The sequence below is a fragment of the Micropterus salmoides genome, unplaced genomic scaffold (assembly GCF_014851395.1).
Source record: "Micropterus salmoides isolate LMB-PRFRI ecotype aquatic unplaced genomic scaffold, ASM1485139v1 Ms_hic_scaffold_4, whole genome shotgun sequence".
NCBI lineage: Eukaryota > Metazoa > Chordata > Actinopteri > Centrarchiformes > Centrarchidae > Micropterus > Micropterus salmoides.
The window spans coordinates 21,404,499-21,431,565 of NW_024043372.1; the positions used below are offsets into that span (position 1 = coordinate 21,404,499).

The 27,067-nt window shown below is 39.8% G+C and overlaps 2 protein-coding genes and 1 pseudogene across 3 annotated transcripts in view; 2 read left to right on the top strand and 1 right to left on the bottom strand.

The window, feature by feature from the left end:
* The window catches only part of cacna1da (calcium channel, voltage-dependent, L type, alpha 1D subunit, a), a 67,274-nt gene extending 63,916 nt beyond the window's left edge, over positions 1 to 3,358 (top strand). Inside the window, exon 46 of the mRNA XM_038697627.1 lies at positions 111 to 3,358. Coding sequence (XP_038553555.1) covers positions 111 to 416 — 306 coding nt within the window. The 3' untranslated portion in view covers positions 417 to 3,358. The remainder of the gene's footprint in view (positions 1 to 110) is intronic.
* Positions 3,359 to 3,566: 208 nt separating this feature from the next.
* LOC119886772 lies at positions 3,567 to 6,232 on the bottom strand (annotated as a pseudogene).
* A 1,322-nt stretch (positions 6,233 to 7,554) lies between these two features.
* LOC119886958 (voltage-dependent calcium channel subunit alpha-2/delta-3-like) overlaps positions 7,555 to 27,067 on the top strand; it is a 40,277-nt gene continuing 20,764 nt past the window's right edge. For both annotated transcript variants that reach the window (XM_038697970.1, XM_038697971.1), the window contains exons 1-11: positions 7,555 to 8,230; positions 10,873 to 10,994; positions 11,291 to 11,423; positions 13,324 to 13,405; positions 15,233 to 15,460; positions 16,966 to 17,082; positions 19,053 to 19,112; positions 23,326 to 23,488; positions 24,074 to 24,205; positions 26,620 to 26,680; positions 26,825 to 26,975. In XM_038697970.1, the coding sequence (XP_038553898.1) occupies positions 11,299 to 11,423; positions 13,324 to 13,405; positions 15,233 to 15,460; positions 16,966 to 17,082; positions 19,053 to 19,112; positions 23,326 to 23,488; positions 24,074 to 24,205; positions 26,620 to 26,680; positions 26,825 to 26,975 (1,119 nt within the window). In that variant the 5' untranslated portion in view covers positions 7,555 to 8,230; positions 10,873 to 10,994; positions 11,291 to 11,298. The remainder of the gene's footprint in view (positions 8,231 to 10,872; positions 10,995 to 11,290; positions 11,424 to 13,323; positions 13,406 to 15,232; positions 15,461 to 16,965; positions 17,083 to 19,052; positions 19,113 to 23,325; positions 23,489 to 24,073; positions 24,206 to 26,619; positions 26,681 to 26,824; positions 26,976 to 27,067) is intronic.

The window sequence follows — 27,067 nt, forward strand, 5'->3', positions numbered from 1 at the left end:
TGACAGGCAGAGTTATCCTGCAAAACAAAATAGGACAAGCAAGATAAGTAAAACAAGATTGCAAAAAAAATCCACAGTAACATTTTTTTCCCTCTCATTCTGTCGAGCAGGTTTTGATATCAGAAGGGCTTGGGAGATTTGCCAAGGACCCCAAGTTCGTCGCTGCCACAAAGCACGAGATAGCAGATGCATGTGAGATGACAATAGATGAGATGGAGAGTGCAGCTAGTCATCTGCTCAATGGAGGGATGGCGCCGAGCGTCAATGGGGTCAATGTGTTCCCCATTCTGACTCCAAGGGACTATGAACTGCAGGACAATGCAGCCAGCTACAGTGACGAGGAGCCAGAGACAGAACCGAGAGCTCCTTATGAGGAGGATCTGGCAGATGAGATGATCTGCATCACAACTTTATAGCAGTGGCTGGAGAAAATCTGCAATTTAGAACCATGTCAGACTAAATTGGTGAAAATTTAAAAAAAAGAAATGCATCTGTTGGCTTTGACCAAAAGAAGTGCCTTTTACATTGAAGAGAAAAGGCATATAGAAGAGAGACACATTAGTCCCGTTCATTTTATTGTTCTCCACCTGCCAGCAAAGGAAGTCACAGCATAGTGCCAGATACCATCCCTGCTGAGCACAGAGGGACTAACTGCAACCTCCTGTCAAAGGCTTTGTCCTGGAGGTGACATACAGGTTCAACCTGCAGCCAGTCAGAGAGGAGGACATTGATACCTGTGAAAGATGGACCAGTTGGCAAAGGTGTGAGACACTCTCTAGGGCAGGTCTCTAAGGTTGATGACAATCAGATGTACGATGTCATTACCTCGGTCACTTTATTAAGGTTTGGCATATCATGCAAGTTTTCAATGCAAGCATAGAAAGGCATATCTCCTCCCGTAGTCGTTACTTTAACTTGATCCCTTTGTTGTTAGAACAGACCATTTCATGATCGTTACAGCTGAGTCAGAAAGTGAAGAGCACCAGTAGAGTTACCAGATTATGCAGGAACTATTGTCCTACTCATAGCATCATTCAACTTGAGATATGTACTTTTGAAGCGACAAACGCATTTTGTTATAAATGCACTAGCAGGCAGGTTATTTTAAAATTTTAGAATATCCTGATTAATATTTCATAGTTGATATGCTGTAAAATGTATTATATAACAAAAGAAACTTTGTAAAGAGATACTCTATATTTTGTAATTATGTATCATTTAAAAGATCAGCAATACGGACCCTTGTGACTCCTGTTATGATATCAAAAGCAGACTTGCATTATTTTATTAGGTAAAATATTCTGATATTTATTTGCCTTTTATTTTTTTTGCTAATAGGCACCCTTTATTTTGCCTACGAAAACAGCATTTTTAAGAGGTTCTGCTTGTGTAACAACACTACTGCACAAGATATGCAAATGGCTTTGATTTCCTAGCGTAGGAGTACGTGTGTTACTTCATCAAACCAACAACGGTTGCATAAGGTTAAGCCCCCTTTAAAGGAGCATTTTTAGAAGATAAGCCTCCAGGATCCAGTGCTGAAAATTTATACAGATGTGATGAACACATTTGTTTGCATATTTTGTGCAGGGCATGCACAAGAATTTAAGATGCATAGTGCATTAACAATGCTGCTTTTTTAGTTGGTTTAAGAGTCAAACCTAGGTTTCGTCAGCCCCTACTGAAATGCCTTTTTTGCTGCTGAAAGAAAGAAAAACGATATATGGTAACAATAACAGGGATAAATTAATATTTCTCATAGCTTGTGCTGGGATTTTCCATGACATGCTCTTTGTTGATCATGGTGTAATTCCATTAAACCTTTGTACTGAATCTTGGCAATCACATCTTAGCCTTCATGCAGTGTGTGAGTCCTCGGAGCCTGTGGTGGCAGGAGACACATGCACACATCCAAAGGTCAGAAACAGTCCAGCGTGTGTTGTAGAAGGACAGAGGGTGTCCTGGTGTCAGGATGCTGGAGAGAGGCTAAGCAATACTAACCCCCCGCCCCTTTCTCTCTCAGCCTGCCCGGTTCCTGCATACAGTATACCTCGTTAGGCAACAGTGACAACATATCATTGTCTCAACTTACCTGTCTGTCACAGTGTCACAGAGTCTTTGAAAGAGATTAGGTAGGATTGAACCTACCTAATAGGAGGGAAACCTTACCCTGGATGCATTGAAGGAGCAACAGAAACCCACAAGTTGGAATATAAGACAACAAAATATCTTTTTCTTTTTTATCAGTTATCATTTATTGATCTATTACAATAGGGATACTGGACTAAATAAACCCAAGTGGGCTCTTTCAGGCATTACCATGGAGAGTTTGAATTAGCACCAAGGATATTTAGGGGTTAATGTGATCTGTTGTTCATGAGTGTTTGATTTGTAGGCGAGTGCGTACTGTACTCTAATTCAACCGAATACTGTCATGAAAATGTAGGTTTTCCATTTTGTGTGCACATTGAAAGGGCTCTTTGAATTGTTTGTGAGTAAAAAAAATGTGTTCTAGTCCTTTTGTTGATGACACGTCATATAAAAGGACCAATGCACATAACAGGCACATTGTACTATTCGTAGCAATTACAGTACTGATGAACTGAAGATATGCATTATTTTGTAAACACTTTTCAAAGTTGTGTTAAACTAAAGATGAAAAGAACTTACTTTTACCTCATGTCAGGGATTCCTGAAAAAAGAAAATAATGATTTGGTTCAGTCTATACCAATGGTATTTAAATATTAGCACATAGCTGTTTGTCTTTGCACAAGTAACTGTATAGTGCTTTTGTTTCTCCTTTTTCTAAACAAATTTGTGTATTAAGGTGAGACAATTTTGTACTTTTTGTGACTGTGTGTATGGTTTAGTGGAATCTATATTTGTCATTTACACCTCACCTTACAATGCTGGGAATGAAAGCGTATTAAAAAATATTTTCAAGGTGCACTGTTTCTCTGTTCTCTGTAGGGAAAAAATTAAATGGTGAAGTACCACTTTACAGAGAAACACATTCATTTGAACGTTTCTATTAGTTTTCTTCATATTGTTATGATTATAATTCCTATTACAACTATTAATGTTCTGAAAGCTGTATTAAAATAGAAGATAATGTAAAATATGTACAAAAGTATGGAAAGACCCATGGTAATGTTCTCTACTTGAAAGTCTTGATATTTGCTCCTTAATGTTTTTATTCGGTAAACATCATTTCTCTTAGTAGCAAATGCTTTACTATAACCTTCTAGGTTTTGTATCAATACATTTTTTTGTATTTTTCATTTTATTTTGGCCTTGACTTTATTTGAATCGATACTGATATTTTATTTTCTATTGATCATCATGGAATAAACTTATGCTGAATTGTTGTTCTCATTTATTTGGATTCTGCACTTTTTAGAGAACAGACAGGAACTGGACACTGTTTCTACCACAAATATTCAAACACTATAGTCATAGTTACACTGATATCTGTATAGCCGGTGATAAAAAGGATGTGTAAACTCAATAATAGACATTTCAAACTAATATATTTTTAATGGATGGTTGCAGGTATGTGTAAATTTCAGGCAGGAGACACTTTGTTGGTTGAACTCTCCACAGTCGTCGTTGTCTCTGATCCCTCTTCGTCCACTGAGATCTCTTTACAACACAACAGGAAGGGCACTGTGTATTTACGAAACTGTAGAAAAAATGAGCCAGAAAAGTTCAGCCCAGACAAGGTACACTGTCTTTTTTGTTAATGTATTAACAAACATTCAGACATCATTCAGAAGCTAGAATGTGCGTACAAACATAAATACAGATTATATAAATTATATATGTAATATAGTTGTAACACAGATCTAATAATATGAAATATGTCTTTATAGGATAAGTTGTAATTGTTGACAAATACTGTACAGTAATTAGCACAAATGTTCTCACTTAACTACATTATAGTGTTAAGAGTGTTATACACCGTTTAATAAATGTAATAAATGTTTATTAAGTACTTATGAATGCTAAATAGGGGTTTAAAGTGTAAAGTGTTCAGAGGACTTAAACATTTTATAAGTCTGTCATATACATACACTCTTTTTGTTTTTCGTTTGTAAAAACACTGTGAATAAGAAATTCTACCAAAAAAGCATTTTATAGTAGGGGAAAGCTTAAAATGTATCTACAAGAAAATACAAGCATTTATTATTACATTAAAATGCCTGTCTTTATCCCCAATTACAACAGAAACGCACATTCCTGTCCTGAATATCTGCCCTAAGACAAGCTACACTGTTAATTAATACCACTAGATGGTGCTGATGTCCCAAAACAACAAAAGTATTTCAGCTCTCATTCACAACAAGCTGTTTCCTACAATGTGACACATCACATCTGGCTCAGTTAAATCACTACCTGTATGTTTTGTCACAGTACCTGTTTGTTGAGGTAGATGTAGATGAGAGGATTGTACACAGTGCTGCTCTTGGCCAGGTAAACTGGCACTGTGCCTACCAGCGGGTGAATCTCCACATCAGGGTTGTAGACCACAAGCATGGCCAGGCCGGCATAAGGCAACCAACTGATCAGAAATGTCAGGACCATCAGGACCACCATGGACGCCACCTTCATCTCTCCTTTAGCTACTGCACCACCTTCCACACAGGCCATCTTTGATACCTGTAACACAGTAATGTAAATAGTTAGCACTCTATTGGCCTACATGACCATACACAACACCAACATGTGAATGTGAAGTACCTGCACCTATTTTTTTCCGCTTCATGCACTGCAGGGTACCACTGTTGCACATCATGACCCTTAATCTCTCATCATGTCTCCTGCATGCACAATGCGTCATGGGAAAAATGGGAATCTACTTAGCAGATAACTACAGAAGAACCTGCTTGGTTCTGGCCTCCTCCAAAGGGTTAAAAGACAGATAAAAGATAAAATCGGGTCATGAGATGATTAATAGTAAAATAAAGGTAAAAATACACAAATTTGCAATCTTTTTAATTTCTTGGCTTTTTTAATAATCATAATAACTCATAGACAACTAAATTCTGACAAGAGGCCCCAACACCACTGTGTTCACTGTGTTTTATAAACTTCACAAATATTTTTGATGTAAAATCTTATTGTGAAAAGTAACTAATAACTATAGCTGTCAGATAAATGTAGTGGAGAAAAAGTACAATAGTTCATTGTGAAGTGTGATATATATGGTAATAGAAGTTTGAAAGTACCTCAAACTTATATGAACTGTACTTAAAGTTAATGGAACACAGTAGTTACTTTCCACCACTGCCTGTGATGAAGCCAAACGTTTAAAAGCTCACCTGGTGTAATGTCCATCACCACGATAAGGGCAAAGGGCGCGGCAAAGCACACAGCAAAGTAAGCCAGGATGTAGGACACGTTATGAGGTTCTCGGTTGTGCCAGTCTGGCGCACAGGACGTCCCGACACCCTCCAACTCATACCTGCCCCACCCAAACAGGGGAGGTAAGTTCCATGTGAGGGACCACAGCCAGGATAAGGCAACACCTCCAAACGCATGCTTATTTTGGAAGGTTATCTGGCCCAACGGCTTACATACAACAAACATCCTCTCCACTGCGATCAGAGCGACCGTGCACAGAGACGTGATGCCTGCGGACAAGTGAGGGAATGCAAAGTCAGGACGATTCACATGGGAGAAGCAGTGATTGCTAATTGAAAAATGTGAATTAATTTGTTTTGTGATTACATGAAAATGATGTAAACACTGATGAAATTCTATCAAATGTTTGTCATTACAAAACAACAGGATAAAACAACAAATGTCACATAATAAAAGGGCTTTCTTGTTGTAACAGAATTCTCTTATAGCGCGAGTGTGAACTATTTAACCTACGCTATACTCTTCTTTTCACTCACCACACAAGGACACTGCAAAGCCCTCCATCACACAGCCTGTTCTTCCCAAGGAGAAGTACCCCTGGGCGTTGTTTATCACAGACAGCACCCCTCCGGTCATGGCAGTGCCCAGGTCAGCCACAGCCATGTTCATCAGAGCGTAGTTGAGCGGCTGCCTCAGCTGCTTGTGCATGAGGGACACAATGATCACTGTAGCGTTGAGTATGATGGCTGGACCAGTGAAAATGGCCATAATGATGGAGAGAATGATGAAGCCAGTGCGTGACAGAGGGGGCTCCCCATTGGGGCCCAGGTAGGAGGAAGCATTTGGGGAAAAAACAGATGGTTGCATGGATGCAGAGCTTTAAAAAGTGGTCAGGTAGTTCTTCGTTGTCCTGGAGCTTCTAGATGTTCCAATATCTCACAACTCAACTGCGACAGCTGAGATTAGATTCCCCCGAGTCTAAGAATAAGTCCTCCAGACAGAGGCTTAACAAATAGTAATTCCTCCAAATGATGACGCTTGATCCCTCCAACCTTTTACTTGATTGTTAAGGCACTTACACAATATGACTCCAGTCCACAAAGCAAGTGCAAAAATACAATAAACTCTATGACTACTTACTGTATCAGTGTGCGTGAAAGATTTAATTTATCGTACAACTTAATAACATCTTTGTCAACTTTTATCTGATCTTGGATTTCATGGAAGTCATCCTGATGTACCACAAAACTCCATATCTTATTTTAATTAATAATGATTTGGTTTGGTAGCCAAGCAGTGTTTAAAATTGGTGGAAATCATATAGCAAACCCAGTACACAGCGTTTATACCTGATTATAAATCATTCAGTCCTCACCAACATTGCAGCACTGGAGTGATTTAATGAGTCGCTTGGTAAACCTCAATGTTAAGTGCAATGTTACATGTAAAAGCAAAACCTCGGGTGCATCTCTTCAAAATAGAAAAGAACATTATATAAACTTGTTTCCTATTTTGTCCATCCCCTGTTGTGTTGTAATTTAAACAGCAGACATTATCTGCACTGTATGAATTAACATTAGATTTAACTTCTAATGTGTATGGACAGACTTCCCTTACTATTTATGTCTTACAGATGACTTCTGCTTAAGTCAAGTACATGTTCCTGCAGTAAGATCCCATTTAACCCCACTGGTATTCCCCAAATGGTGAAGTAACTGGTTAAGCTTTTATGTACTCAATGCAATGTACTGTCTGGACTCAGGATCATTGTGATGTGCTATAAATAAGTCTCTACTAAACATGTTACCAAACACTGAGCCAGATGAAAAGTTACACACAGGATACCAACAATAAGCAGAAATGTAAGGGTAAGGGAAAAGTGCATAGAAATATGTTTGAAGCTTGGGGTCAAGTCTGGATGGTGAGAACTAACTAACTACAGTGTTTTGCTGCAGCATGCTTTATTCAAACACACTGTAGGTTTTGAGTCTTGAAAGCAGTGATGTGAATGTATCAGGGCATTCAATTTTACTTGACTGTAGGTCTGTACATGTGTAAGAGCAATGAACAATACTCTATATGGTACACTGAGGTGTAATCTTTCTACAGTCACAGCTCAATGGATAAGAATAAGTTGACTGTTGTAGGTGGTCTGAGGTGAATTATCCCCCGCTGCTGAGGGCATGAGGGGAAGTTAAGCCCTGGACTTAACATGACAACAGGTGTCCGATGTTTAACCTTCTAAGAGGTTTATGTCCAATTAAGTCAAGACAGAGATTACAACTGTTTGGAGTGAGAGAACAGCAATCCGGTTCTGATAGTGGAACAATGGCTTTAATTCTGATTCATTTGAAATGACAAATGATTGGGAGGTCAATTTATCTCAATATTTCCCCACTGTCATTGTTTTCAGAAGCCTGAACATTTACTAAGAAACTACATGTTGTTCATGAGAGTCTAAATAATATAACCCAAGGTCTACTAACTTTTCCACGAGCTTGCTGTTAGAGGTTTAAAGGTGCTGTAGAAAGCTCATTTTCAGGTTCATAGGTTTATATGTTACTGGTTACTTTAGCAGCTAACTACAGCTAACAGCAGCTGCTAATTAGTTAGCTACTGAGTTAGCTGTGCAGCTAGCCGTCCTATTGCCGATTCTGCCCGGACTTCAAGCTTGGTGCTCCGGTGTTGTGTTGGTGTTTACACCTCTAACATTAGTACAGAAGCTTTAGACCGCTGGTTCAGAGCTGGAACGTGGGCTGGTCTGTGTAACATGGAGCGCTTTTTGAATTAGCCCGTTTTTCGGGTTTTTTTTAGTTGCACGAGATTTAAATATGAAAGAAGAAACAATGGAGACTGAGGCTCACGGTATGTCAATTAAATGTATTTAACTCTTTGAATTCAATACAGTTTTCCATTCTGTGGCACATTTAAATATTTTTCCTGGGCTCAAGGTTGAAACACAGAGTTACACTCCTGCTATGGATTAAATAACAGCTACTGAGCGTGCATGTCAACATATCCATCTACATGACAACTAAGAAAACTCCACTCCCTAATGAAATCTGTGCAGTATGGTTCAAAGACCTGGAAAAAAGCTTGTAAGTTGGCCTAACTTGAGGTTGTTTTTCTTCAACTTTAAATGTGTTTGAACATACAGACCAAATTCAGCACCATGGAGAGCAGCTGAAGGCCTTGATCATGTGCTAATTTCTGCAGCTAATTTCGCCTCCACTCAAAAATGTGTTTTACTTATTTTAACTTCACTTAAATGTCTGTCCTTCAGTGTGCAGAATTGTGTATGTACAGAGTTTGACACTGGAAGGCTTCAAATTCATCTGCTGGGGGGGGGGGGTTTCACTGAGCTTACTTTAAATATGAGGATGTGCAGGCACCAGCATGATTGTGTGGCATCACAACTAGCTTGGAGGCCAGTCATGGTCCAGGATGGAAATTACACAGTGTGATGGGGAAACCTGAAAGCTCCAGTGCACACATGCTGAGAATGGACTGTTTAGAGAAGTAGGAGACATCTTGTCTTGTCATCTAAAAGTTTAAAATAAAAAATAGTTGCATTTTGTTTTCTATGAGAGAGAATGGTATTTTTAATTTAGTGGTTTCTTTATTAGTACTTGTCTAGATGGGAATCCTTAAAGTTGTTTTCACTTTGGAAGCTGCTGAAACCCATTCAAATGCACTAAAAGTACAAATTTAGTACCAGAGTACAATGGTTTGACTGCTGCATGACCAGTGATTTGCTGCACTGTTTGTGCTTGTGTGAAATATTTATTTTAGTGCATTTGAAAGGGTTCCAGCAGCTTCCAAAGTGAGGACAATTTTAACGATTCCCCTCCAGACATGTTTTAAGACCTATAAAGAAACATCTAAAGTGTCTTAAATGTTGTTGTTTTTTTCCACAAAAGAAATCGAAAGTTTCTCCCTCCTTGAAAAAAAATCAATGCAATTTTTCATTTGAAACAGATAGGACAAGATGTCTCCTACTTCACTTAAAAGTCCATTCTCTGCTGTGTGCACTGGAGCTTTCAGGTTTCCATCCTGGACCATGAATGGCCTCCAACGTAGTTGTGATGACACACAATCAGGCTGGTACCTAAATGTAGCAATCAAACCATTGCACTCTAGGCACTAAATTTAAACTTCCTCATGGAGAATACTGGGCCTACTAATGTGTTTATTTGACCTACTGCGCTGGGTGGGTGGAGGTGGTGACATTATTCAAGAGATTACATCAAATGGAGAATGTTGTTTGTTCATCCTCGTGCTGTGCATAAAGGCGTAGTGGTGCAATGACCCTGAAGCAAGCAAAACACACCCCTTGCTGAAGGACACTTCAGCAGGACTTGAGAAACTGTCGTGCCTTCAACTAGGAGAATAAAACTAGACGCCGTTTTTCAGCATAGTGACAGAGAACTGCTTTTATTCGCCGTCGATAGTTAATTAAAGCATTCGGGGAGGCGTTGTTGAGGGAGAGGAGACCGGATGATATTGTCCGTCAACCCAACATGCAGGCACCTTATCGGCACGTCCCAGACAGTAAGGGCTCCTCACAACTTTGATGTACGATGCAATTACTAAACTAATAAAAGCCTCAAGTCGAAACACGGTTCCTGTGGTGGTGGTGGTGGTGGAGGGTGGAGAGGTGGTGCATCAACCCCCCTGCTGCCTTGACAACATTATCGCTTCCTAATCAGCAGTATAGAGTAGGCTGCCGGTCTTATTTTATAGCAAGCAGTGATAAATATGGCGCCCTGACCAGATCTGTGTGTCTTATAACTTGTTCCAGAGTTCACTACACTTTAATTCCTGAAATAATCTCTGGGGTCCACGTGGAAAAGTTGCTGGTGAGTGGCATGACGTCATTGGTCGAAGTGATATATGATTGGACTCCGGTCAACCACAGGAAAAGCCACAAAGTTAACAGGACATTTTGCTCCAATATTTGCTAATTGACACGTATCTCTCTTACTGGTTCTTTTGTAGTATCTGAACTCTGTGTGGCCATCCAGTGCACATATTTTCCCAAATCCAAAGGATTCCCACCATACACCGTTTTATTTATTTATTATAGTGCTGCTGGCAGTGCGGAAGCCTTCATCTGCAGTCTCATTATCGCCCACAGAGCCATTTTATGTCAGGAATCTCCCCTTATTCTGCGCTTTTAACAATCATATTCTAAAGAAAACATTAGATCAAGCACCTCATGATCACATTTCAGTTATATCCTACTACAAACACACGCTTTCACGGGTTTTGTGTGTGCAGATTGGATACTATACAGCGCAGTACAGTAATGCAGCGTCAGCCTTAAACGCAACAACTTTAGTCGACAGGAGAGAAGTGAGTCGCAGAGAGAAGCCAAAGTTCATTATTTGAGCATTTGAGCATTTTGCAGATGAATTTCGTTTTCTCTGGTAGCTCTGTGACCGATACACCTGTGCACGCTTTTCTCTGTTAACCACTGACCACAGGAACCCCTTCTTCTTCTCCAGGAACCATAGTCTTCCCACTTCACCTCCTCAACATTTTCAGGCTTCGTTGCAAACAAGCAGACGACACGTCGTTTCCATGGATAAAGCTCCGTGATTCTTGCAGCAGCACAGAGCCGGCTGAGGTGGGGTTTCTTTTTCAGAGAGTGGCAGCGGATGGAGGCTCACACCACACACGCACAACAGACACACAGACACACAGACACACACAGACACACACACACACACACACACACACACACACACCACGCTCTCTCTCTCTCTCTCTCTCTCTCTCTCTCTCTCTCTCTCTCTCTCTACACTTGAATACAGTAAAGTACGTGCTGGCAGTACCGCGGCTGGAGACGGTGCACCGGGGTCCAGCAGTCCAGCACGGTGCTGGGACGGGATTTTACTGTACAGATATTTTTTTTATAAACAGAGCTGAATATGCTGGGGAACTGGAGGATCCCGTTTTTGCACATGTGCAGCACCAGCCTCCTTCTGCTCTGGATCCTCGTCGGCTTGAATGTGGAGGAGGTGGCGGGGTCCCAGCAAGGGATCCCTCTGTCAGTGTGAGTGAGAAGCAGCTCTGCAACTTTCACACGGAATTGACTAATAGCCTGTGTTGATCTCTTACAGACTGGAAATATAGAGGCGTTTTTAAAATTACTTTTTCTTTAGATTTAAATTCATTTTAAGATTATTAAACAGGTTCCAGTTTCGGGGAGATTAAATGCATCTCTGTAGCTGCATTCTTGTAAGTCTTGGCTACTGTGTGGAGTTTAGTTTAACCACAAATCTCTCTTTGTGTTCTCCCACACATGCCATATTACAGGTTTAACTCACCACTTATTTGTAGAGCGATACTGTTGAGATATGATTTCAGCAAATAAGCAGCATTGTTAAGAAAAATCACAGAAGGTGGGGAAATTCTAAATAGAGCATGTTGATTAAACTTCAACAGCGAAGAGATTAAGACTACACCTGCCTATGTAGGTAGACTACAATTTGTCTTATTTTGTTGATTATTGCATTATAGATAACCAATACATTGCCAACTATAATTAGACTATATGTGTTATTAATAAGTCAGAAATAGTAAGCATAACCTTAAGGCTCCACTGTATGGTTTTGCCAATAGCAAGACATTTTATATCTCATGGAATATTTTAAAAGGCACCTTTTGTCTCAAGCTTTGTTTTTCATGTATATTTCACATTGATAAAGAACAGGTCGTTTTTGATTAGTTTTACAAACTGTAATCTAACAATTCCCAACTGTCTGCATTTAACAACAATAACGGGAAAAAAATGTATAGGTCAGATTGTATCTACAGCAGATTGGGAGACTTGTTAAAATTAGAAAACCTTCTACTTGAGGAACCTTTTCTGCAGGATTTGTAGTTATACCTACAACAATTTAAACACAAGACCTTGGAAAATCAAGAATACACGTCTAAGATGTGAAAGCAGATTCAAACAGCTAAACTCACCGTGGTTAACACTCCTGAGTGTAAACATGAGTTACATATTTCAAAACTCTGTGCACAAACTCATGTTCAAGTTCAGGTGTCACAAAGACTCACTTTTGAATGATATGTAACTCAACATTTTTCCTGCAAATTCTTTTAATGGTTTGCTTTTTTAAAAGCCACAATATTACATACCCCCCCCCCCCCCCCCCAAAAAAAAAAATGGAATTATTTACATTTGGACTCTTTCTGAAAATTGTGCATAAATACCTCTGAGCAAAAGTTGGTTCTGCAAGTGAGGACAGTTTGACTAACATGCATAACTTCAATGTCTTTTTTTTTATAAAACATACTTTACAATAAGTAGTAGTAGTAGTACAAGTAGTACAATAAGTAATCCCTAAAACAGGACACACTCTTAAAGCAGCATCTATGTTTTGTGTAGGACGGTCACATTCAGCATTTTACATTTCAGGTGCAGTGTTTTGCTGCCACTCTTAGCCAGAGTCATTTGCAGTTTAATAGAAGAAGCTTCAATAAGTACAGTATAGATCATCAAAAGTACAATCAATCATCTTTCAAGACAGTGAAGGTCAGGGACGCTGGGCCTTGATGATAATCTTTTTTTTTGACTGATCATGTCAGAAATAAAGCTGAAATTAAAAAAAGGACAGCTGAGGAGAGTTTAAAGGTGTTTAAAAGCAGCTGGGGTGACCATAGGACAGAGAGCACTCAGTGGGGAGAAGGTGACATGAGATAACAGATTTAAACCTACAAACATGACTGTTGCTCAAAACTTCTCATATAATTTAAAGTTATAAATGGTTTCATATGTGTTTTTTGTAATACCATATTTAAACGTAATAGCTTAAATGTGCTTTTGATTTATTTATTCAATTGTCTACCTCAATGTGTATTTATTTTTATATTTTTATGTTAATTTTCCTATAATTTTTAGAGAGTGCGGGATAACCTGTCATTTGTCTATTTTTGTGTTCTAGCGTAAAGCTCTGGGCCTCAGCATTTGGTGGAGAAATTAAATCCATTTCTGCAAAATATTCTGGATCCCAACTACTGCAAAAGGTATACTTATTATTTCCCTTGTGCGAACACAAAAGCATTTTCCCTTTGTCTGATGGTCATGTAGTTACACACACTGTACGCAGTAATGCATTATTCCCTCTGTAATGGCTGCAGAGACATTTTGGTGTCTCAGCTGAATGCTGATGCGTTATTTTAGAGAAGGCTCAGGTGTGTTTAGCAGAAAAAGCTTCATGTTTGTGTGTGTGTGTGTGTGTGTGTGTCCATGTGTGTGTGTGTTTGTATTCGACACGGGCCATTAACCACAGCTCTGATTCTCCTCTCATCTCATCTCTCCGGTTAACTCTCTGGAGTCAAGAGTTTCAACCTCTGCATATGAATGTGACAAGGAGACAAATTGAATTAGAGTGCGGTTGTGTTTGATAGTGGGTGATGGGGGGTTGATATGATGAACAAGTGAAATCAACAGAGAATGAGCAATGACTCTGTACAATAAATTTAACTTTCAAACCACTTGACATCGACGGTGGGCTCTGCATTCACAGGCCTCGAGTCAGTTGAGTCAGGTGGATGAATGGTGAACTGTCCGTCAGCATGCTTATGATATGTTTTTAAGTGTCATGTTAAATTTATATATAGATGCTTGAGATATTAGTGGTTATATACACTTTACATTCATGTCTTATGGCATTTTAAAAGACATTAAATCCCAATGATGAAATTAAATTAAACCCCTGTCCCTTAGTTAGTTAAGCAGGAGGACAGCTTTCACTTTACAAAACAAGAGAGAAGAAAAAAAACCCACAAGAGATGCATTAGATGATAAAAACATGGACACAGACTGCACAAGCCAGAAAAATATCGAGTTTTCATATGAAGTTATTATCACATCAAAGAAGTGTTGCATGTGGAAAAGTAATTTCCACTCTCTGGGATGGTTTTACATATGTACAAGCTATATGATAGTTAGTAGTTAAAAGTAAATGTTCTGGAAATCATTGAGGTGCCTGAAAATTCATTCACACTTCCGTTAAATTCAGCCATATTAAATATGTTTTGAAACTGTGGGATCTGCACTAGAATTGAAAATGGAGCTATGTGGGTCTGATAAAAGCTTTGCCATAACATGAGTTTGTAACAATGGACCCATGAGAAGGTCTGTGGATTGAAGATTAAATCCCTGATGAGGGATCTGTCATCTCTGACATAAGCACTTCAGGTTATATCCAAACTGAAAAAAAAGGCTTTTTAAGAAGTTTACAAACTCAAATGTCTCAGGTCTTCTTTCTGTCTACTCAGCACTAAAAACCTTTTTTTTTTACTTGTCAGGTTGAACATAATGTTGTTTGTTTGGTCTTAAATTTTGAGTAAATTCAGTGAAAAGACCACTGCTGGTTTTAAATCATGGGGTTGTAGATCGCAGTTCTTTGGTTTGTTGTGAGGCTGTTGTTTGCGGTGCATGTTAAATTGAACTGCACTGTACTGAGAGGGGTTTCAATCACATTTACGTATGGAAGTACACAAATGTTGGAGACACCTTTTAATGATGCATTTCTCATTTAAACTAAAGCCTCAATTTACCAAAGAATTGAATCAACGCCTCTCTGACCATTGAGTTTATTTGTCAGGTTTTTTTTATCACAGGACTGCATGACAGTGGATGGTGGTTTCTTTTTTTCTGGTCACTCACTGAACGTAGCATCCATTTTACTCATGTACAGTATGACCTTTTCAACTGGGACGCTGAGATCCCTCTGTCTGTAACAACTCTTTACTTTCTCCTGTAGCTTAAGTTTACCACATGAACTTGGTACATACAAACCACATACTTGTTAACCCTCTGCATTTGACCCATCCTCACTATTTTAGGAGCTGTGGGCTATCACAGCGCCGCGTCCTGGAACCAACTCCAGTTCTGAGGCCAGTGCCTCGTCCAAGGGCAATAGCAGGATTAATCCTAAAAACACCGCTGCATGTCTTGGAGCATGGGAGGAAAGCGGAACAACCAGAGGAAGTCCACGCAAACATGGGGAGAGCGTTCAAACTGCATATAGAAAGCGGCTCCTGGGTCCAAACCTTGGACCTCCTTGCTCTGAGGTGACAGTTCCTTAATATAAGATAAGATTTAAGTGCAAACATATGGTGGAAGCTGAAGCGCTATCCTTCCATTTGTTACCAAATATGCATTTCATCTCTGTGCAAAAACATTTTACAATATGCCCTGCAGATTTGTTCCTTTTTTTGTGTGTATGTAAGCACTTTGCTTGTGTTCCTGTTCATGGAGGCATGTCTGGAGAGAGCTGTGCTGAGCCAGTCAGCATAAAGCAGTGAGCTATGAGGTAGATGACGGGTCGTTAGGGGCTGGTCATTAAGGCTGATCATTAGATGCATTTATGGTGAATTACCAGATTTTTACTACGATTTCTACAAAGAGGGAAAACACCGGGGCTCTTCAGGCTCCCAGCAGGCAGTCAGGCAGTCAGGCCTCTCTCCTGCATAGGTCATTACTCTAATCAATAATCATGATCAGTGCTTTTGATGGATGGGGCTTCACCTCCTCTTGATGACTGGAGGAGTGTGAGGGAGGAGGAGAGGGGACTGGGGACATGGGGTGTTGAGGCGGGGAGGACAGGCGTGAAATGAACTGTTCTGCTCCACTGCGAGCCCACACTCTTCCTTTCAGTAGGTAATTTGTCGCCTCATGTACTGGTGTGTGTGTGTGTGTGTGTGTGTGTGTGTGTGTGTGATTTTGTGTGCGTGTTCTCCATACAATGTTTGAATGTGTACTACAAGCCCAGCGTGCCTCATGTTTATTTTTAGATAAGGTTATTGGAAGTGTGTGTGATGTGGCTGACTGGACAGCGTGAGAGGATCAGGTTTTTGTTTTTATTTGACGTGTACATGTGTGTGTCAGGCAGGGGTGGGATTATGCAATGCTATATTCCTCCGAGCTGTGGCGTGCTTTGTTCTGTATCACTGGAGGTCCTGTGCATCCAGCAGAATCAGCATTATGTGAGGTGTAGTTCATTACCCACAATCGCCCAAGCTTGACACGTTATTATCTTTCTCCTGTGCTTTGACTCCATTTCAATTACCCTCTTACCATGCATAGCCTTCAGATCCACACTGCTTACCCCACACACACCCCTCCCCCAACATGGCCATCTCCAGCCAATCAGAGAGAAAGAATCAGCATGTGCAGCCAATGACTGAGATCGGATAAAGACGATCAATCATTCTGCGTTGCAGTGAGGGTTTTATCATCGGTTCATCTGAGACTGGCTGCATGCAGCTTGTCAGCCAACATGTGACGGCTTATAAGCCTTGTTTAACAATTCCCCCTCTCTGAAAGAGGATGCAGTGAAACAATAGCACTCAAAAATGCCACAGAACACACACACCTACACACAGTGAGAGAGAAAAAGATCACCATTATCCTAAGGTTTTTTTCTTTTCTAAGTAAGTGGACATTTAAGACACTCCTAATGGGTTAATCAAACATGTGAGCTCAATAAGTTTGTTGTCTGTTTTCCTGCAGCTGCTATAAGGGTTACAGTTGCTCTGTCTGTCAATGCCACTCTTTTGTTTCTGGTTGTTTTCAGAAATATAAAGAATTTGAAAAGTCAGTCAGAGTGGAAGAAATTGATGGCGTGAAACTGGTCAAAAACCTGGCTGTGAAGATGGAGGAAGTGTTCAGGAAAAAAGCAGAGGCCACCAGGGTAAGTAAAATATTAAATATTTTTGGAAAAAAGCATTTTATTCTGTATTTATTTATTCATTTTTATTTATTCTGTTTCAGTGGAAAAGAGGGACTGTAAGTTATTTAATTATCAGTGGGGGCAACTACTTCATCAAAATGCAGTAGTAGTTCATAACACTCAATTTGTGTTTTGATTTTTAATGGTGCACACACCTGAGAAAACAGCCCCCTCTTTGGGTGTCAAACATGCCTGGTTATCAGGCACCATGTGACTGGTTTAGTTATGACAGACAGTCTGACACCTGATCATCTAATTCATCTTTATTTTATCATTTGGAATCTGGGGTGAGGTGAAAAAGATTGCAGGGCTACAGCCCCTCATCACCCACTGAGGTTGTGGCTGACTTTGCATTTTGTTGAGTTAGCCATCATTTTTGCAATCGCCCTGAACTTTAATGTGTGATTTGGTGGCTATGTGATAATGACGTTTTTGTTAAAATATTAAGGTTGTAACATATTAGTTTTGATAATAGTGGAAGAGGGTGTTGCAATGTTTCTAAAGAAAATATCAGTAAATATGGGGAAGGTCTTGGTTAACTCCCTACCCCAGCAGGAATAATTTTTGTACAGTCCCTAAATTAAGCAGATTAGACACTTGGAAAAGCAAACTATTGTGCAATGTTTAAAGATCAAATTTGTACTTAATGTTGATGTAAAAGGCCCATCAGGAACATGGTGTTGCATATAATTTATTACAGTCCAGGCCTGAGCTGTTGTCACCTCACAGCAGCAGCCTGTCTGTGACCTCAGTGCAGAGGAGCTTGTAACCATTTTAATGCTGCACCTTGCAGGGACTGCTGGGAAATGATAACGTTTATCTCCCCCACGCCTGATCCCATGTGTGCGACAATTCAGGACAATTTAGCTTATAAATTACACTGCTAAGAAAGCCTTTAATTTCATAAAGCTGATTTCATTCCCTGAGATGAAAATTATGAGTGAACAAAACACGGCACAAATTTGTGGGGAAATCGTTTTTATTTTTAGCCTACACCAGCATAGGTGTGATAAATCCTAATCTGATGACGTCATCACGTTTCTCTAAATTGAAAAGCGAGTTTAAAAAAGGTAGTGACCTCAATAAAGCCCCGAAGGCCAGGTGTTCAGCACAAACCTTCCAAACCTGCCACAAGTATCCCCCGCCTAAATCAGTAACCATTATATTTATTTCATTTAGTTTTTTTCTTTTTTGACAACTGCTGACGACGTGAGAACTCACCAAGAGGTCAAGTGAATTTGACCACCACCGCTCAGCAGTCGGCGCAAAAAGCCTCAGTTGTGTTTATATAGCCTAGCAGTTATTTTGACACATGTGACAGATGCTAATTACCTGCTTGGCTCCAAAGGCGAGAGTGATTGTGAAGTTCACGTGGCATTTCCCCGGAAACACAGAGCCAAGCACTTTCCCCCCAGAATCGAAATATTACTAGAGTTATTACAAAAGCTGTCGCTGCTTTGGTACACGGCATGAAATCCTGCTCCAACCAGCGTCCATCAATCATCTCACAGCGGCACTCCACAGTTGTGCCCTACATTTTATGCATATTTTTGCCCTTAAAAATAAGGATTGCCAAGGAGGGAAACTGTTCTAGCAAAATATCCTGTTAGTTAACTTAAAGCAAAAGCTGGTCATGCTGTTGATTACATCCACAGATTAATCTAAAGTCTGGCCATACGATCATGTTCCTCTTCAATGAAAAGACATTTATTGAGACTTGAAAATAAGTGTGGAAGAGCGATGCGCAAACAAGTTTGAGAAATGAAAAGAGAAGCAATCACTTAATGAACTTTATGAAAGAATAGTGTATATTGCTTGATGCAAATGTGCATGTAGCCTATATTATAAATACATTTGGTTCGTTTATAGTTTTCCACATATTACGTTGTGATAAATCGCTTTTAAAAACCAACATTTTGTCCTCCTTGCAGCGGCTCGTGGAGGCAGCAGAAGAAGCGCACCATCAGCATGAGGATAATCCCGACCTGCAGGTGAGGTTTGTCCCCAAGCAAAAGAAAAGAAAAGAGCAATGTAATTATTAAAAATGTGGTGTGTCATTGTGTTGGAGCGGAATGAATCATTTTAGTTGGGCTGGGGAGGAGCGGCTGCAAGGTGAGAGAAGGATAATAGGCCCTGAAAGTCTTTAATTGCATTGGCATCGTCCTTCACACTGATGTCCTGTCAGCGGTTTGATACGTAATTTTTCTTTGATAAGCAATGCCGCACACGTTGAAGGCTGCGGCGCCACACTGTCATAACTCACACGAACTGTTTTTAACTGTAATCATATCTCGCAAGCAGGCCTGTACCGCCGCAGCGCCTTCAAGTTCAGTACAGTAACCGAATAGCTGTATTTCAGTATCAGAGAAAGGGTGATCATGATCTTTCGCCGAGGTCCTGATTTTTATTCATTAAAGGCTGTGCTGCAGTTTGTGATGCTTGGTGAAAATTTTGATTAACATTTATCAGAAGACACTGTTTTGGAATCTGTGTGGATATAAGCAAAAGCAGAGAGAAAAAAATGGGAGACATACATTGGACTGTGTTTCTTCTACTTTTAATCATATTTCACAGGACATGCTCGTGTGCTCTGACTCTGTTCAGGACATTACTTAGCGGCTCTCATTGCGGACTTCCAGTGCGCACTGAGCTTCCTCAGTCTCTGCAGAGGGGATGCAGTATTTCTCTCTCTCTCTCCCTCTCTCTCTCTCTCTCTCTGTCCAGTGGACAAAGATAAATGAAACTCTTTTGCGCGGCGCATTGTTTCACTTTCATGGCTCGAGATTGGAAACCCACTCGAGCAACAAAGCACTGAAACAACGGCAGCACTTTACAGTTAATAGAAGCATTTACATCATATGAATACATTTCAGACACCTTGTTCGGTGCCCGTTTCTCTGCTGCTCACACAGCCATAACAAGATATGTAGATTTTACCTTTAAACCCTTTAAACAAAAAAATACGATGGCTATTTTTAAATAATAATAAAGGAGTTTTTATCTTTTATTTTCCCCATAATCCTTGAAAATGCCGTAGATTTTAATACGTCCACAATATCTATATTATGACTTTGTCCCCCTAAAGCAGTTAGAAAATCACAATTTACTGAAGGATTTGTGGATGTTTGGGAATTGTTTTTATTACACATTTTTTAAATATATTTGAGCTGTTAATACTTACTCTCAAACCAGCAATCTTTAAATTGAGCAATATGTAGTTTCCTTAAGTATAAAATTAAAAAAGCTCACCTGTAATAATAAAATTCTTTCTAATAGGCTATTCACAAACATGGTTTGATGAACTATTTTAATAATATTTTGAATAAAATCTTTAATTTTATAATAGTTGCATTGGCTTTCTTTTTATATTTTGCTACAAAATATATGTCTGTATATTGCATTTTAATAGTGTCATCATAACCATTTATGTGGTTTTATAAATTATATGATAAAATAAATATATTCTCACAATAAAAATCTTATATAGGGTATAGTGTTGAAACATTCAAGCTGTTTTAACATTTTTATTCAGGCAATTGACATACAGCACAGGCCCATCACAGAGACATCTTAAAGGCCATAAAAAATAATAAGGAAATTTCAATATACAAACGGCGATAATGATGTGATGTCATGATATCGCTCCTTGTGGCATCATTTAGCCAATCTCGACTCCCCTGACACCGCACATTTTTCACGCACCATTTCCCTGACCACAATGAGATAAGCCTTCTGCTCTTATCTCAGCTGCTTTGTGTCAGGACAGTCGGGTGTTTTGCATTGACCCGAGTGTAGTCTGCGGTTCAAGGGTGTGCAGATCAGGTCTGATGTAGCAACAGAAACTTAGCTATTAATGCAGACACTTTATTTGTTGTAATTTTTCTTTGGTTTAGTGTTTAGTGCTTTAAATCTTAACATTTATGTGGGCTTATAATGCCTCTAAAATATTTTGAAAATCAGCAAGGCTTAAAATAAAATAAATAAATAACAAATAACGTTAATAATGTTAAACTTTCATTTAGCTTTAAACTTCAAGTTAAAGGCCTACATTTCTGCTTTTGTGATTGCACTGGAAACATTTGACACATAAGTAAAAGTAAACTTTATGGTGTAATTTAGGAATCCTTGTTTACGGTGCATTTCATTTCTCCTGTATGAGAAAGAAAAAATTAATGGGAGAGAGAATTTTTAATTACCTGCTGCTATTATGGTGGTTTCTAAACATCTTAAGATGACCCCAAACTCTGTTACAGAAGGATGCTACGGAGTAGTAGTCTAAAGGATTTTCTCATAGTACAGTGTATTTGTATATTATTCATGTGCTGAATGTATTTGTTTGTCACGTCTTACTGTAAACAGCTCTCCTAAACTCCCCTTGAACAATGTGACCCATAACATTAGGGAAGTAGCAGCTTCAGAACAAATTAGTCTTAGGTTTTAACAGCTGCAGTAAGAGTTGACAGTGTACAGAGTGTACAGAATAAAACTTACTGTGACCCACCATGTCCAGATCTTTGAGTCTGTTTATACAGTAATGCCCAGCTGCCTGTAATGAAGGGCGGATCTCTGCAGTAGGGCCCACAGCTAACCGCAGTGGTGCAAGAGTCGGCGGGGCGTCTCAGAGAGCTGCAGTGTCCCATGGCCTGCTCTACAGTAATAACCCTGGTGGTTAACGTGCCTCTCTACAGCACTATCAGTTCTGCTGAGGGTGCACGTTTCTCTCCCCTGCTGCTCCCCCTCAGCAGCCCTCCTCCCCCCGCCCCGCCGCAGCTCGTCAGAGAGCTGTTCAGGCGTGGTATGAGCTGTCAGGGGCTGCTTGATGGTGATGCCCGCGCGGCCTCCCCCGAGTGTGATGCTGGAGAGTCCATCACCCATCTCTCCCTCCCGTCTCTCTTTTTCCCTCTCAGTGCAGACAATAAGGACCAGAGGCCACAGAGAGGCCGCTCAGACAGGATGAGGTAGTCTTTCTTCTGCAGCAGCAGGCAGTGAAGGACAGGACAGACAAACTGTTGGGTTTCACTTTAGGGAGGCAAGACTTTTCACTGGCAGTCATGAAGTCCTCGTTGCTCATCGAGGTCCTTCTTAGAACTCAGTGATGCGCGACAATTACAACTGATGCAGTTTATTCACATTTTGAATAAACTCACACTAACTGAACAGAATTACACAGATTTATAAATATTAGAAAGATCTGCGTACACTCATACTTGTTATTATGTATAATTAAAAGACAGCTTATGTCTATCTTAGGTGGTAGAGCAGACTGAATGATCCCCTCCTTCATCTGTCTACGTGTTGAAGTGTCCCTGAGCAAGACACTGAACCCCAAATTGGTCCCAAATAGTGTGTGCATGTGGGGGGAAAATAATTAAGCCTCTTCCAAATCATTGTAATGTAAAATATGTAATGTAATATTTGTATATTGTGAGAAGCCATGATATCTTAACGTTTACTAGTTACACCCTATTTTATCATCTTATTTTGTTGCTTTTATTGTGATGCTTTATTTGACATTATCCTGTCTTTTTTACTCCTCTTTCATTTGATTTTAGGGTTTCTGATCATTATAATGTTTGGAGGACAGATGTAAAAGAAGCACACATTATTGTGCATTTGAAAATTATCTGTTGTGAGAAGGCAAACCTGTATGAGGAAGATTTGTCTAACCCCTTGGGTTCACATTTTACTTTCCTTTATGCACATTCAAACATTTTTGAATGCTGTAATTGTTCTTCCTGATCCCTAAGATGATGCCAATGTAAGAAATGGGGGGCAACATCACTTCTGGGTTCCATATTTGTATTATATAATATCCATCCACAGCAGCACCGTCAGAGGAAACACAAAAAGACAATTTTATACTAAAACGACTGTATCTTTGGAAGACACTCACTTGATTTGACTAATTCAGACTTTTCAGACTTAGCTTCGGCTGAACTTTTGAAAGAGGACTGTGGATTTTCATTTACATTGAAATCAATTAAGATGGCCAGTTTTTACAGGAGGAATGATAGCTGCAAGGAAAAACTGTTTAAATATACATCTGGGCATGTGAGTAGTGTTTTAAGACTTTAAGACAGAATTCAAAGATATCCTTTAAGTATTAATATCAACGTTGTTGTAGTCGTGTTTTTGAGCTAAAAGAATACTGCAAATTCAGTTAAACATTTGTGTTACTCACTCTTTTGTTACTCTTTTCTTCAGTATGAGTACTTCAACGCCGTGCTGATCAATGAAGTGGACGAGATGGGCAATAATGTGGAGCTGGGAGGAGAGTTCCTCCTGGAGCCCAACGACCATTTCAATAACCTGTCAGTCAACCTGAGCCTCAGTGTGGTGCAGGTGCCCACCAACATGTACAACAAAGGTGAAGGCTCAGCCTGCGGCCTGCAAACAATCATACTGCAGGGTTATGGGATTGTTATTTGTCAACTGTCAGCTGATGAAAGGGGAGGAGAAGAGGAGGGAGAAATGTGAGCAGTGAAAGTGAAAAATGGTAACTGAAGCTGCATCAGTGTCTCACGATGGGAGAAGGGGAGTTGGGAGGTCAGTAACAGTCCAGACATGAAGAGAAGGCAACTGCAGGCCTCTGAAAGAGACCGGAAAGAGTGCAGTGAGGGTGGATGGGAAAGATGTTTGTCATACGCTAGCTGTTCAGTCGCTGTCACCTCTCCCTGTGTAGCACCAGGGTTGCTTTTGTTTGGCTATAATGGACTCCCCATAACTCTCTGTTCACAGCACAAAGGGAGGCTCGTCCAGCAGGAGGAGAGAAGGGGAAGATTTAGTCACAGTGATTGTATCTCCTTCAGGGGGGTCAATAGGGGACAAGGGTCAACCCTGCACTCAGTAATTGTGACCAGGATGATTACCAGTTTCATCTTTTAATTTACTTGTCTTTATCTCTCTTCCATCTCTGTGTCTTTGCCCACATCCTACTCCTCCTCATCCTCAGATCCGGACATAGTGAACGGAGTTTACTGGTCCGAGGCTCTCAATAAAGTCTTTGTTGATAATTTTGAAAGAGACCCAACACTAATCTGGCAGTACTTTGGGAGCGCCAAGGGTTTCTTCAGGCAGTACCCTGGTGAGTGCTGTTACTCTGTCAGTCTGTCTGTCTGCATGTTTCAGTCTTTGTCCAGGAAATGAATGTAAGTCAATGTAATGTTCTCTGAAGTGATAAAAAAAACAACTCTGTGTGCGTGTGGGAAAAGAAAGGCTTGTCTCAAGGGAGCCATCAGCTGTCTGTGCAGGGGGAAAAAACAGATCAGAACAAATGATTTAGAATTACTAAAAGGGTAATTTGGCTAATGTTGTAATTTTACAGACCATCAGAGAGGATGCATATATACAGACTGTAATTAATCAGAATTTGGCAGAGTGGGTCTTACTGAGGAACAGCGCATTGCTGCTGGATCCAACCGAAGTCGTCAGACCGTTACAGTGATATGAAACAGGCGGTGGGCTCACTGCAGTGCTGGAGCGAAGATACAACTGATGATATTGTAATACAGATATGGACTGTAGTGTATTAGAAAGAATTCATAAAAAAGAGATTTCACTAGTGTTTTACAACACTCTTTTACTAATGTATTCAGCATGTAAATTCTATATGAACATCCCACTTCACTGAACTCATCCTGGCTTCTTGTTCTTTCTCTTCATACAGAGTGAAAACGTTAATAAATATAGGCAGAGCCCTCAATATATGGTTCAAACTGTAGGCAGTGTTGGAAAGTAACGTTTACCTAAACCTGCAATGCGGAACTTTTGTCTCCCCCTCTGGCAGTGAGAGTAATTACACAAACACTGTCGATGCACGCTCATGATGTATACCTACAGGTGAGCTTGCCACAGGCTTGTGATCAGAATAGAGTAAATCTAATAGCTACATAGCCTACTCCAACAGTAACGCGACATCTGTGTTACAGATAGCTACACCAATTGTTATCCATCGCTTCTCTGTAATCCTTCCTCCGAACGCAGAGTTTCTTTTTTATCTGGAGCATCTTATCTTGGACGTTTCTTAGGTTTTTCCTAGTTGCTGTAGTCTACTGCGTCACTGTAGAGAGAGAAAGTTGCTTCGTCTCTGTTAAGTTTTAATTCAAGAGACTTTATTGGCATGACTGCATACAACAATGTTGCCAAATCATATTAACACAAACTATAAAATCATACTAAACAAAATGAACAATAAACAATTCTTCATAACAAATGTTCACTCGCTCTACATGGCCCTGGGTTGTTCCTCCCTTCAGCTCTGGCAAACCAATCATTGCTGGTTGACATAAAATGCATCACTACCGATGCGCCATCGTGGGAATGTCGCCATAGACACCAGATTTAAAAACTCTGGTATACTGTGAACACAGAGAGATTTATCTGGCTGTGATAGGCTTAATCAGCATTGTGTGAACTCATTTGGCGGGGGCTTGAATGTAACATGTACAAGTCCCACACTTCTACTTTAAGTACAGGAGCCAACAGTTTGAGGTACTCGTACTTTACTTGAGTATTTCCATTTAATACTGCTTTACACTTTACACTGCCATTAAATTTAGTGAATCATTGCACAATCTCCTCCACTTCATTTATTTCAGATTTTTATTTTATTATAGTTACGTTTGAGATTAAGTTTTTACACACAAAACAGTTTATACAATACGATGCATTTTAACAGATTAAATCAACCAATTGCACATAAAGCAGTTAAAATGAGCTCCACCTTGAGTAGTTCCCCTAAAACCTTTAATATTCATGACTAAATAAGCAGCAATTAAAGTTTGGAATAAGTTATTATTTATTAAAGGTTGAACAATTTGCTTAATCAGGACTGTGCGGGTGTAGTTTGATCAGAGTTGATAGACAGTGCTGGCAACATGAGCAAACAGCCCACACACTGTCATCAGATTCTGACTCCATTGGTGCTAAATCCTGATTGCTGCTTCAAAGTACATGACACCACTGTGACTAAAGGGTTCAAACATCCAAAATAAAGTTATTGGACACTAAACCTTTCATTATTAATGATTTTTGTCATCCTCCCTGTGAATGTCTAAACAGTTTATGGTGATTTCAAATACCTACAGTAAGCTTCTGACATGCAGCCATATGCACATACTGCACATTATTTTAAAATATTTGTTGTATGTAATCTTCATGTTGTCTGTATTTTTGTTCACCTGCCCAGGGACAGGGGATGAAAATGAGCTTTTAGCTGTAACTCTGTATAATGTATCAGATTTCAAGTACTGACATTTATGTTTGGTACGTGGTCACTTTCAAATAAACTTAAAAAAAAATGTTAAAAAAACATCAACACAAACAGTACAGTATACACTGCACAACAGCATGGTGCAGTACTTAGACTGATGAGTTCCACTTGCTCCTCAAAGTGACAGACCTGTGTTAGGGTTTTATTTCAGATGTGTCAGTGTGCTCGTGTTTGTCCACTGCGAAGTGCTGCTCTCATGCTTTGTCTTAACTGACTTCTTGCTGTAGGAGTGAAGTGGCATCCAGATGAACATGGTGTCATTGGCTTTGACTGTAGAAACAGGAAGTGGTAAGCCTCTACATACCAGATAAAATGTACTGCTCTTGTCGCGTGCATCATATTATTTGTAAAGAAAGTATTTCTTTTCTTATTCTTCCCTCATTACTGCAACACACAAGGTATCAAAATGTGTAATTTATCTCCATATCTCAGGTACATTCAGGCAGCAACATCTCCTAAGGATGTTGTTATCTTAGTCGACGTTAGTGGAAGCATGAAAGGACTGAGGCTGACCATTGCCAGACAGACTGTCTCCTCCATATTAGACACACTTGGAGATGACGACTTCTTCAATATCATTGCAGTAAGTTTCAGTTAAACTAAACCGTCACCTTTTCCTTAGTTTGTGCCTGTGCATGTTTGCATCTTTGTCTGTGCATCTCTCTGTCCTATTTC